This window comes from Sinocyclocheilus anshuiensis, unplaced genomic scaffold, assembly GCF_001515605.1.
Source record: "Sinocyclocheilus anshuiensis isolate Anshui unplaced genomic scaffold, SAMN03320099.WGS_v1.1 scaffold719, whole genome shotgun sequence".
Taxonomy (NCBI): Eukaryota; Metazoa; Chordata; class Actinopteri; order Cypriniformes; family Cyprinidae; genus Sinocyclocheilus; species Sinocyclocheilus anshuiensis.
Genome location: NW_015552643.1, coordinates 184,852 through 196,890, shown reverse-complemented (window position 1 = coordinate 196,890; position 12,039 = coordinate 184,852). Strand labels below are relative to the sequence as shown.

General features: G+C 32.8%; 1 protein-coding gene across 4 annotated transcripts in view; it reads left to right on the top strand.

Moving 5' to 3' along the window:
• The window catches only part of sfmbt2 (Scm like with four mbt domains 2), a 47,564-nt gene that overhangs the window by 12,303 nt on the left and 23,222 nt on the right, over positions 1-12,039 (top strand). For 3 of the 4 annotated variants that reach the window (XM_016458493.1, XM_016458492.1, XM_016458494.1), the window contains exon 4: positions 4,191-4,211. The exons of the other annotated variant lie outside the window; for it this stretch is intronic. In XM_016458493.1, the coding sequence (XP_016313979.1) occupies positions 4,191-4,211 (21 nt within the window). The remainder of the gene's footprint in view (positions 1-4,190; positions 4,212-12,039) is intronic. 4 annotated transcript variants of the gene reach the window in all.

The following is a 12,039-nucleotide window of genomic DNA, read 5'->3' as shown; positions in this document are numbered from 1 at the left end:
AAAATCGACGCGTTTCAGAAAGGCGGGGCATAGAGGAGAAACAATAATGTACAGTATGTGGAAAATAATGTGTTTATTGAACCTTAAACCGCACAAACACATTTCATTACACCAAATACACAAAATAATGTTCTTTTTAGCAGCATCATATGACCCCTTTAAAAAAAAGTCCTGGCTCTTCCTAGCTTTATAATGGCAGTGAATGGGGGTCGAGATTTTGAAGCCCAAAAAAGTGCATCCATCCATCATAGAAAGTGCTCCACATGGATCCGGGCGGTTAAAGAAGGTCTTCTGAAGCGAAACGATGCATTTATGTAAGAAAAATAACCATATTCAAAACTGTGTAAACTGTAAGCTCTAGCTTCCGCTAACTGTCGTATGCGCGTTCACAAAAGAGTGGCATTCCAGCGGACGATGTAGCGTAAGCTCCGGTGAGATGTGACAAACGCGGAAGCACAGAGGAGAGAGCAAAACAAAACACTGGTCACAAAGTAGAAGTTCAAAATGAAGATTTATAAAGAAAAATGTTGGAGGATTGCGATATAAGCCAAGAGGAGACTGGTTTTCCTATGCACTCTAAAAAATGCTGGGTTAAATATAACCCAGCGCTGGGTTATATTTAACCCAGCATTTTTTAGAGTGTGCTGTTAACAAATCTTGGTTCTCGCAAGACTAGCATATAGACTAGCTCACCGGAGCTAACGCTTTGCCTACAGCTGTGTGGAGCACTTATTATGAAGGATGGATGCAGTTTTTTGGTCTTTAAAATCTCAACACCCATTCACTATAATAATGGACAGGACATTTTTTAATATAACTCCGATTGTATTCATCTGAAAGAAGAAAGTCATATACACCTAGAATTACTTGAGGGTGAGCAAATCATGGGGTAATTTTCATTTTTGGGTGAACTATCCCTTTAAGGCCTTCAGAAGTGTCTGCAATTAAACATTTTCATTGGAAAAATGGAGTGAACATTATTTTTCTATCTAGTTGTGCTTAGATGTATAATATATTTATTTATACGTGTGAGTGCAATTTCTATCAAATCTGTATTTTCAAAAATCTGTATCCAGCAGTCACAAATAAGTGGAAAAATTGTAATTCATTGGTCAAAGGTATTGGCACCTAAACACACACATACAGTATTAATCTTAGGCTGCAGGCCACAGTCATGATCATTTTAAGGTTAGGGCCTTCATTGTGGTACTGTGCTATTGCAGAACTTCACTGTGCATCCTACAACAGATTCGAGATTTGAACCCTTGAATATGCAGTGTATGATTTCTACATTTCAGTTACTGTCAAATATTTGCAAGGCTATCAGATGTATTGTATTTTATCATATCATTTAATCCTACATGCTATGGCACATGACTGGCTTAAAGACTTAAAATGTGTCAACAAACAGGTTATAACGTGTAAACACAGAGCCTTGTAGTGTCTTTTCCTGTCAGAAACATTTGACCTGGTATCCTCCAAGACATCTAAAATCATCAGTTGGTGGATTCACTAATATATTTGACAATCTCGATATCTTTTTGAACCACTCCACACTTCAGAGAATGGGCATCATTCAGTTTGTTGAAGAGCTTATTTGTTAAACCTGTGCTAGAAGAATCTGACCATACCTGTTTTACCCATATTAGAAAAGTTTATTTTGGCAGAAAAGGTTTTGAAGCAGAAAAATAATCGGTTGAACAAAGTGTTCTGTTGTCAAACGCATGCCTGAAAGGTCAAGCAGCAATAACAGACAATGCCGATCCCAATTGTGTCAGAATATTACATTATAATAAAAAGCATGCAGTGTTTTAACATGTCTGATTCTAGTTGGCTTGGGGACAACGCTGAATTTAAATAATGTTTCTAAATATTTCATAATAGTGCTCAGTCACACTGAATGGCTTTAAAGGGATAGTTCACCATTCATTCATCATTTATTCACCCTCATGCCATTCCAAACTTTCTTATTCTGGAACATAAAGAAGTTATTTTAAAGGGGTCATCAAGATGCAGTGGATTATGTTTGTTTTTGAAGGGAATGCGCCCCTTGATCTACATAAATGCGTCTATGTTCGTGCGAATCATTCATGATCCAGATTCACCTAGAAGTGAGTGTAAGTTTTTTTTTGTAATTAATCTTTACAAATCGCCTTTCCTAATAATGTGCTAATTAGCAAGTTTCACGATGAATGCGGCTGAAGTAAACAGTCTCTCTGAGAGCAGCTCTGAAGAGAGGGGCGGGGGCAGCAGAGCTCATTAACATTTAAAGGAAAATGCTACAAAACTGCATGCTCTGAAAAGAGCTGTTTTTGACAGGGTAAAAAAGGTGTTTTTTACACTACGATTGAGAATTTTTAACCAACTTATGTTACAGACTTTTCATTAAGACCCTAAAGAATCATATCAACTTGTGGAAAATGGGCATCCTATGACCCCTTTAAGAAATCTTTTCATTTAATTTTTTTCCAAAACTGTCTAGTTATCAATTTAGTTTCTCTCTTAACCTTATACATGATCTCAGATAGTCATGTGTTGCATTCTGTAAGTATCGCAAGATCATCTTGATGGGATTTATTTTGTGATAATGTCTAGCTGACGGTACATTTCCTTTATACTTGGATGCATATCTTAATGAGGAAATGATGACATTGATTGCAGTATTGGGTTTTGTCATTTGAATTTAAAATTGATGTGTTTAATACATCCTTCCATTATGCATATTAAAGGAATATTCAGATTATATACTCTATGGAATACAGTATGCATAACATAAAATTCAACTTCATGGAAAGCATTTGTGGAATGCTGTCAGTTGCTACTGAAAATACTTTCAATTTCACCTCAGTTTGAAAGAATTGTATGTAAAGTAATGCACTGTCAATATACAGTTGCCCCTAGGCTTCCACTGTAAGTGCATTTTTGTAAATATATAATGTATTTAATCTGGAACATTTTGTAAAATAGTAATAAACTTAATTTAAGCGCACTTAAATATTTATATAAAATTACTGAGTTAGTAAATATGCATTAAAGTTTGCTTTATTTATGGTCATTTATTTATTTAAAGCTAAAGTTGCTGTTACTGTCAAGCAATCTGTCTGTTTTTTTGTGTATGTGTGTTTTCGGAAGAAATAGATAAAATCTGTGTTTGCATTTCTAAAATAAGATGCAGTCTGACACCATCAACAATCGCCAGAAGCTCTGAAGCAAGATTCTGTTTTTTTTTTTAAAAAAGCTCTGTTAGTGGCTGAAATATTCTCCAAAAGGGCACTAGAGTCCAAAAATGCAGGCGTTTCTAAAGAACCCATTAAAATGGTTTGACTGGTGCAGTTTACTTTCCTGTGTTGATGCGCTGAAACAGGAAGTTGGGGCCGGACATACAACAGCACTCCCTCCCTTTTTATATAACAGCCAATAGCCTTTACATCACAGCCCAGTAAACCACACAAAGCCACTTCCTTCTCAAAGAACGAGGTAAATAAAAATAAATAGGTAATGTATTAAAATCAGCACCAAAAATAAACCATAATTTGCAACTTGTTATGGGAGGCTGATGGTATTTATAATGTTTTAATAATTTATAATTTAATTCTAGAGATCATTTGAAAACATTTTGGTATTGTAATAAACATTTAAAATGCTATAAAAGTTTATTTTGTTGTGTTTACACTAGCATATTAGCCTCAAAGCTAACATACCTGGGCTGAAATTTGGTCTTTAAAATGATTAAGGGTTTAACATCAACAACACATTTGAATCATTCAGCCAATGAAGAACTGCAACGTGCAATACTGTAATTTACATCATTTGTTTTGACAGGAAAATAACTGATGGTAGAAATAGAGTTCTTTAGCATTTAATCAAATGGTTTATGGAAAACTATTGTCATCATGACCCATTTACATTAGCAAAGTTCATTTCATTGAGTGCCAGAAGATATATGACTAAATTAAATGACTCGTGCAAATGCAAGTAAACGCCATTAATTATAGTGTGTACAGAAGCTTAATTTAAAAAAAAAAAAAATGTGTAGGCGCAGCCAGGAATACTGTTTGTTTTACCGTGTTTAATTTGCGCCACAAGTAGTGTTTTGTTTGTATGCATACCTTTATGAGTGTGTGTGAGTGTGCATGTTTAGTCAGTGTGTATTTGCTGGTCATCTTTGTTCCTGTCTGTTTATTTCTCAGATAACGTTTACCTCAGAGCAGGTAAGCCGAGCCTACTTCTCTCTCTCTCTCTCTCTCTCTGTCTGTCCTCTTTTCTCTCAGACCAAGGGCATAGGTTTGGTTTCAACGTTTTCAAATCAAATAAGCAAAAGCACCATGTTTTCACTGTATGATATTGCCTGTTATAGCGAAAGAGCTGTTTAGAAAGACAATATAATCTGTACAAGTACTGTATGTAGGTATTTGTACATTTAAAGGAGTAGTTCACTCAAAAATAAAAATAAAAAATGCGATGAAAATGTCCTCACCCTCAGAAGAGTTTGTTTCTTCATTGAAAGAGATTTGGAGAAATGTAGCATTCCATCACTTGCTCACTAATGGATCCTCTGCAGTGAATGGGTGCCGTCAGAATGAAAGTTAAAATAGCTGATAAAAACATCAATTGGCGCTACTTAAAAAGCCTTAATTATTGATTTGTTTCTTGCAGACAGAGTTTTTCATTTTTAACAGGATTTATTTTATTTTTATTTATTTATTTTGATTTATGGACTGGAGTCGTGTGGATTATTTGTGAATTTGTTTGTGTTTTTATCAGCTGTTTAGACTCTCATTCTGACGGCACCCATTCACTGCATGAGGATCCACAATATTGGTGAACAATAGATGTAATGCTAAATTGATCCAGATCTGTTCAGATGAATAAAAAAACACTTCTACATCTTGGAGGCACTGAGGGTTAGTTAATTTTAAGCAAATTTTAATTTTTGGGTGAACTATTCCTTTAAGCTTATTTTATTAAAATAACGTGTACACCCCTTTTTTATTTTATATTTTACAAATGTTATTTTAGAAATAACTTTAAGAATTCACATTTGTAGGCATTTAAATTCACTAAAATTATTTTATACGTTTTCTTTTAGTCTTTCAAATTAGGTTGCGTAATTATTGCAAGTGTCTAAAATGATGGGGCAGATATAACATTTTGTCATGCCTAAATCTGGACAGTCCAACTGTGTCACTTCCCTTAAATCATTTACATTTAACTGAAAATTCAGTCATCATCTACCCACTCTTGTTGTTCCTTGTGTAACAAAAATCTCAGAGCCGCTCTTTTCCAGGCAACAAAATGCATAATAATCACTAGCTTTCGAATTCTGTTTTGCTTGTTGAACGTGGTTCTCCTTTCACACTGAACAAAAACTACACTATTATTATATATATATATAAAAAAATGTAACTCCTGCAAAAATGAGAAATTGTGAAGAATATTCTATAACAACTCTTTAGTTTTCTTTGATGAAGAGATGAAATTCAAGTTGTAATTCAATGACTATCTGTTCTTTTTTTTTTCTTTCTTTAATGAGCAAACTCTAATTTTTATTTCAAATTCTCCTTATTATTCTTATTGATCCGGTTGATCTAATTCATAAAAACTCTCAAGATTCTTCTTGATCTGTCTCAACTTCTTGATTTCAACCCACCGACACAGAGGGGAAAATTACTCAACTGCTCAATGTCACTCTGTTTGTATACACAGTTATGGTAGGACATAAGAAGACCGTTCATATTGACTACTTTTATGATATTTTGAATTATAATTTTTTACAGTTTTTGTAATATTTTATAGTTTTTTGTGCTTGAAATTCATTGTGCATGCATGAAAGAGCAATAGCATTTTTTAATTTCCCCTTTTGTGTTTCACGGAAGGAAGTACGTTGTATGGGTTTGTAATGAGGGTGAGTAAATGGTGACAGAATTTTCCTTTTTTGTGAACTAGTCCTTCAACTTTGGTAGATACATGTTGTCCCACATGTACCCAAATCTACGCCCACGTCTCAGACGCATGCATGATCTGTTTTTCTGGGTCTTTTCCTTTATCTCTCGCCTCATCTTTCTCATTCTTCTTCTTTCTCATAATGTTCTTTTCATTCCTCCAGTATTTTCTGTTGATCTTCCTTCCTTGTTCCTTATGCTTGTTTGCTCAGCCCTGTGTATTAGATGATGTGAGTATGAATGAGAGTGTGTGAGAGGTGGTGTCAGCGCGAGAGCTTGTGTATTTGCATGCATTTGTGTAGCTGAGACATACAAAGTTAAGGCAACTCCGGAGGTCATATGTAAAGCTACTTAGCCTGGCATGCTTCACTTGGTGCACGCACATGTTTGCACGTATATCATGCTCTGTGAAACACATTTTACACATTCTTTCCGTTTCCGGGGCAAAACCAATGTAAAAATGTTAAATGTAAAACATTATGCATACAGATAAAAACAGATAATTATTTATATATTATTACCTCGAATAAAAAATGGCAGATAATAAAATTAAATGAGACAAAACTCAAATAAGTTTTAAAATAAAAATATAAAAAATAGAATTAGAATGCAATTTAGGCATCACAACATTTTAATGTACACTATGAAATATCAATAAAGATTACATTTATTATTTGTTATTAAAGTCTGAGATTAATTATATGTGTTACCATTGGCTGATTGTGCATTCCTAACAGTGTTATTTTAGTATTATTTATATACTATTATAGTATTAATTTATATTTTGAATTAACTTTTCAGTTTTTATTTTAATTTGAGTTTTTAGCAATTTTGTTATTTTTTTATATATTTTATTATTAATCTTTTTTTTCTGTCTTAGATTTAGTAATTATGGTTCTTTAACTTAAAATTATTAATTTAGATGCCAAGGCAACATTTTTAATTTTCATTTACGTTTTTCGTGTAATATTTTTAATTTATTTCAGTTTTATTTGAACTAATGAAAAAATGTTTAATACTTTTAGTTGTAATTAACAATAACAAAACTAATCCCTAACCTCTGCTCAGAAGTTTAAAATGCTAAATTTCTCCTTTTTAAAAATAAGAAGAATCTCTAAAATTCAGTAATTATGTTCCACAATAAAAAAAATAATAGCTGAGTTTTTTGTTGACTATTTTGTTTAAATGCTCACATAGCATTGGTTCTCCTGTTCTGTTTATAGTCTTTTGTGATAGTTGTGTGTGGGTCCTCGGTTTCTCCTGAGTAGTGAAGCTTGCCCACTGTTCTTGACAAAAAGCCTCCAGGTCCAGTAAGTTCATTGGTTTCCCAGCATGCTCTGCACATTTGATTTCTTCCCCACAGTGACTTTATGATTTTGAGATTCAGCGTTGGCACTCAGGACAATTGAGGAACTCATACACAACAGTTACAAAAGGCTGCAAGCGGTCATTGATTTTCAAGGAGACGCCACATGATGCCAAGAACCAGGCAAACAAGGTTTTGCAAAAAGATCATTTGTGTAAATTAAACTATTTTCTTAAGTAAGTGCTCACTTGCTTCTCACTTCTTGGTTCATTTAGAGTAGGACATAGAAGGAAGTGTCGACATACAGGTTTGTGAAAAGGTTCATTTTTGGACAGGTTCTTTAAAAACAACCACAAACAGCTGAATTATTTAGACATCACTATTTAAGGGTACTACTAAATAAAAATAACTTTTATCTATCTTAAAAGAATGCTGAACATTGGCTGCGCTAATGACAAAAACAGGTGCGTAAATTTATCAACAAAATACTACTATATACTATATACTACTATAACGAAAATAATACTATTATTTTTAATTACGTATTTTAAATGGGTAGTGATTCTCAAGTTTTTCTAAACCTTTCAGAGTTTCTTTCTGCTGAACACAAAAGAAGATATTTTGAAAAATGCTGGTAAGCAAACTGTTGACGGTAGCCATTGGAAGTCAATGGCTACCGTCAACTGTTTGGTTAACCACATTCTTCGAAATATCTTCTTTTGTGTTCAGCAGCTGAAAGAAATTCATAAAGGTTTGGAAAAACATGAGGGTGAATAAATGATTCATTTTTGGGTAAATTATCCCTTTAAGAGGCATTTTATTTAGAAGTAAGTATTTTAGTACAGTGCTCCATTTCCATTGGTGGAAGAACAAGTTAACACAACTGAGCATCATAAAAATCATTGGCTCTGGTATTCTTTTAAAAATATAACTGCTTTATAAACCGTATTTTGGCATAAACTAAGGAGTAGTTTGAAAACTAAACACTGACATAAGCTTACAGTAGTATGCCAGATTAACCATATGGGCATTTTGGCATGTGCCCGTATGGGCAGTATGCAAGGAAGTATAAATATTTTCAACTGTGCAATGGCCAAAGATGGCCAAAAGCAAAGAAAGAGTAATACTTGGAAACTAAGAGAGACATCAGCCAACAAGGAAAATAGTTTCTGGAGAAATTATTACTACATTTTATCTTTCTAAAAGATTACAAACCATGGGCGTCGCTAGGCCATTTTTAGGGGGCTATAGCCCCCCTATTTTACTTTTAATATAAAACATGTTAGTTACAGTGCATATGGCAAATAGTTTTGCATACTTGAGCTAAAGAAAGAGGGTTGTACTAGAAATGCAAACAGTAAAATTTTGTTTGTACAGTAAACAGGTGTGTGTACCTACTTAACCATATTTTGGGGACAAATTTGTACCCAAAAGTGAGCTAAACATGACACAATCTCCAAAAACCTCCCTTTGGGGACGTCCTCATTCGTAAAACTGGTATAAAAATAAAGTAAACAAAGTTTTTTTTTAAATTGTAAAAATGCAGAAAGTTTCCTGTAAGGGGTAGGTTTAGGTGTAGGGTTGGTGTAGGGCGATAGAATATACAGTTTGTACAGTATAAAAACCATTGCGCCTATGGAATGTCCCCATTTAGATGGCTAAGTAAACGTGTGTGTGTGTGAGAGAGAGAGATCAGGATTCAGGAAGACTTGTGTGGCTTATTCAGTACTCAAATGTTATACCTATCTATGCAATACAGTGGAATACAAATACAAATACAAAATTATTGCAAAATGCAATAAGTTTAGTTTACCACCTTACCCTATTAGTCAATCATTTTTTTATTTTATTTATATGTTTACTATTATTTTTGATTATTATACCCTCATTGGGGGCTGAGCCCCACTAAAACGAAAATCTTAGAATCGCTCGTTACAAACTTTAAAAAATAAGAATATGTACTTAAAATGTGCACAGAAACATGTATTTAAAAAGTAAATAGGGTCGATTTTGCTTGTTTTTCAAGAAATGAGGAACGAGTCGATTTTTTTTTCTGAGGCAGCATGCATTAATAGAAATGAAAGCAATAGTTCACCCAAAAATGAAAATTTTGTCATCATTTATTCACCCTCATGTTGTTCCAACCCTGAATGAGTTTCTTTCATATGCTGAACACAAAAGAAGATATTTAGAAGAATTGTAAAGAACCAAACAGTTGTTGGTCCCCATTGACTTCCATAGCAGGGAAAGAAATACTATTGAAGTCAATGGGGAACATCAACTGTTCAATTACCGGCATTGTTCAAAATATCTTCTTTTATGTTCAACATAAGAAAGAAACTCATACAGGTTTGGAACGACATGAGAGTAAGTAAATAATGACAGAATTTTTATTTTTGGGTGAACTATTCCTTAAAGTCTGTTCACACCAACAACGATAACTATAAAATATAACTATAACGATAACTATACTAGCGTCCACACCAACAGATGATAGCATTATGTTTATTATAAGTGCGCAATGAAGATCTGTTACCTATACCGCTTTAAATGAGGATTCTGATTGGCTGTCAATGTTTTTATCATTCACCAGAAAAATCGTTCTGAAAGTGATTCCAACGATATCATTGCTGTGTGCTGTTATTACAGCTGTGGTATGGATTTAGATTGATTTTTAAAACTATAAAACTTTACAGTTATTGTCCTTGGTGTGAACGGGCCTTTAATCTGTATTTAACTTAAGTGTAGATTTGCAAATGGTATGATATGAATTCAATGAATTATTCATTCATTCATTAAGTTTAATAGTTAATAAACATGAAAGAAGTTAATAAACATGAAAGAAGCTACTAAGCACACGTACACACTCAAGCACGCACCGAATAAAAAAGGGCCAAGGTTAATCGCATAAGTATGTGTTGAATTTGATTGTCATGAGCTAATGTGATGAAATGATCCCGTTCCACTGAAGAGTGTCGAACACACGGCCTGAGTAGAGTGCTTAGACGCTGGGGGGTAGTTGGCATGACTACGGCCACACACTCCCGTTCTAGCGCTACTTAAGTGATTAGCGTACACACTTGTGCTGCGGAGATTACACGCTGAGACACAGCGGCATTCTGCCACAAGCACTCATTCACACACAATCAAACTTTCAACTTTTTCTTATTGTAGCTATTTGAGCTGAATTACATTAGTGTTGGTCTTTTATACCAAAACATTTCGGGCCAATACTGTGGTGGTTCACAGCTATATTTATAGCTATATTTGTGATGGTTTTATACAGTGATAGAATATGTAATATTATGGTTTGACACACTAATATATTTGTCCTTAATATATTTCTGTGGTCAGATTTGATTGTCAAATTACATGCTAGGTCAAAATCACTGTTTGTGTGTGTTTAAATGGAATAATATAGGCTATAATATATTATATACATTATTGAACACTAAATAGATTAAATAGATGATTAAACTAAATATTAATAGTCAATGTAGTGTTTCTATATATATATATATATATATATATACTGTATGCGTGTGTGTGTGTGTGTGTGTACAATTCTATTTTTTTTATTTAATAAAGCATTTAATAAAAAGTGCAAAATAATTATTATAAACTATGTATATATACATTTATTAACTAATTATTAGTTGTGTATACACAATAACTACAATTAAAATAATACATACATTTTTACTTTAATGACTACCAGGAAAAAAACAGTTTTGTGAATTTAGTATTTTGTCATGTCATTACATTGTTTAGAGCATAAGAAAAATGTTGAAAAATAAACTTTTTGAAAAATGATATTTTATTCATATGTTATGCCATATATACTTTAGGTAAAAGTCCTGTTTTTTTTTAAAATAAAAAGACATGAATAGACATGAAAAGGCAAAAACAGTGGGATTTTTGTCTTAATCAGAAATCAATTTTCATTTTTTTATACCAAACTTTATATAAAGATGATTCTCAACTATATTATGAAAGATATTTTTAAAAACCATTTTTTTAATGCAAAATGTGTGTAAAATATAAATGAGTTTTTCCATTATATACAATGTATCTATAAACTGTATCTAATTTGCATATTAATGTGTTTTTGGGGCAACATAGAATGAACAAATAGTAAAAACTATATATCAATATTCCTATTATATATCAATATTTAATAGGAATATTGATATATAATTTTTTCTCTATTCATTTGTTGTGTCTCCCAAAATGTGTAATAAACATGCTTTAAGTCCTGGTGTCCTCTACAGTGGACATGTATGAAATTGATGTCCTGTTTCATAACAGAAGGTCATATTTTGATCTGAAACTCCATAACATTTTCCTGAGATGTTGATTTATGACAAACATTTTGACAATTAGTCAGATTTAAATAATTACAAAATATTATCATATTTCCATTAGGGTGTTACATTTGATCACCAAAGAGAGGGAGTGGTCATGGTGAAACATCCAATCATTTGGTATCTCTGGAAAGCCCTGAATGTGGCTTTAAAACTGTGGCATGTAACGTCTCAGAGAAATCACTAAAACATAATGTCCTCTACAGTGGACAAAACTCCATAGCTGGTAGTCAGGAGGTTAAATAGTAAAATATTTAAATAAAATTGTATATGTACTTTTATATATTTATTTATACTAATTATTTTGTCTTTTTTACTTTTTATTTAATGTTTTATTACTGATCTATCTGTATGTCTGTCTGTCTGTCTGTCTGTCTGTCTATCTATCTATCTATCTATCTATCTATCATCTACTAAATTAAAAAAG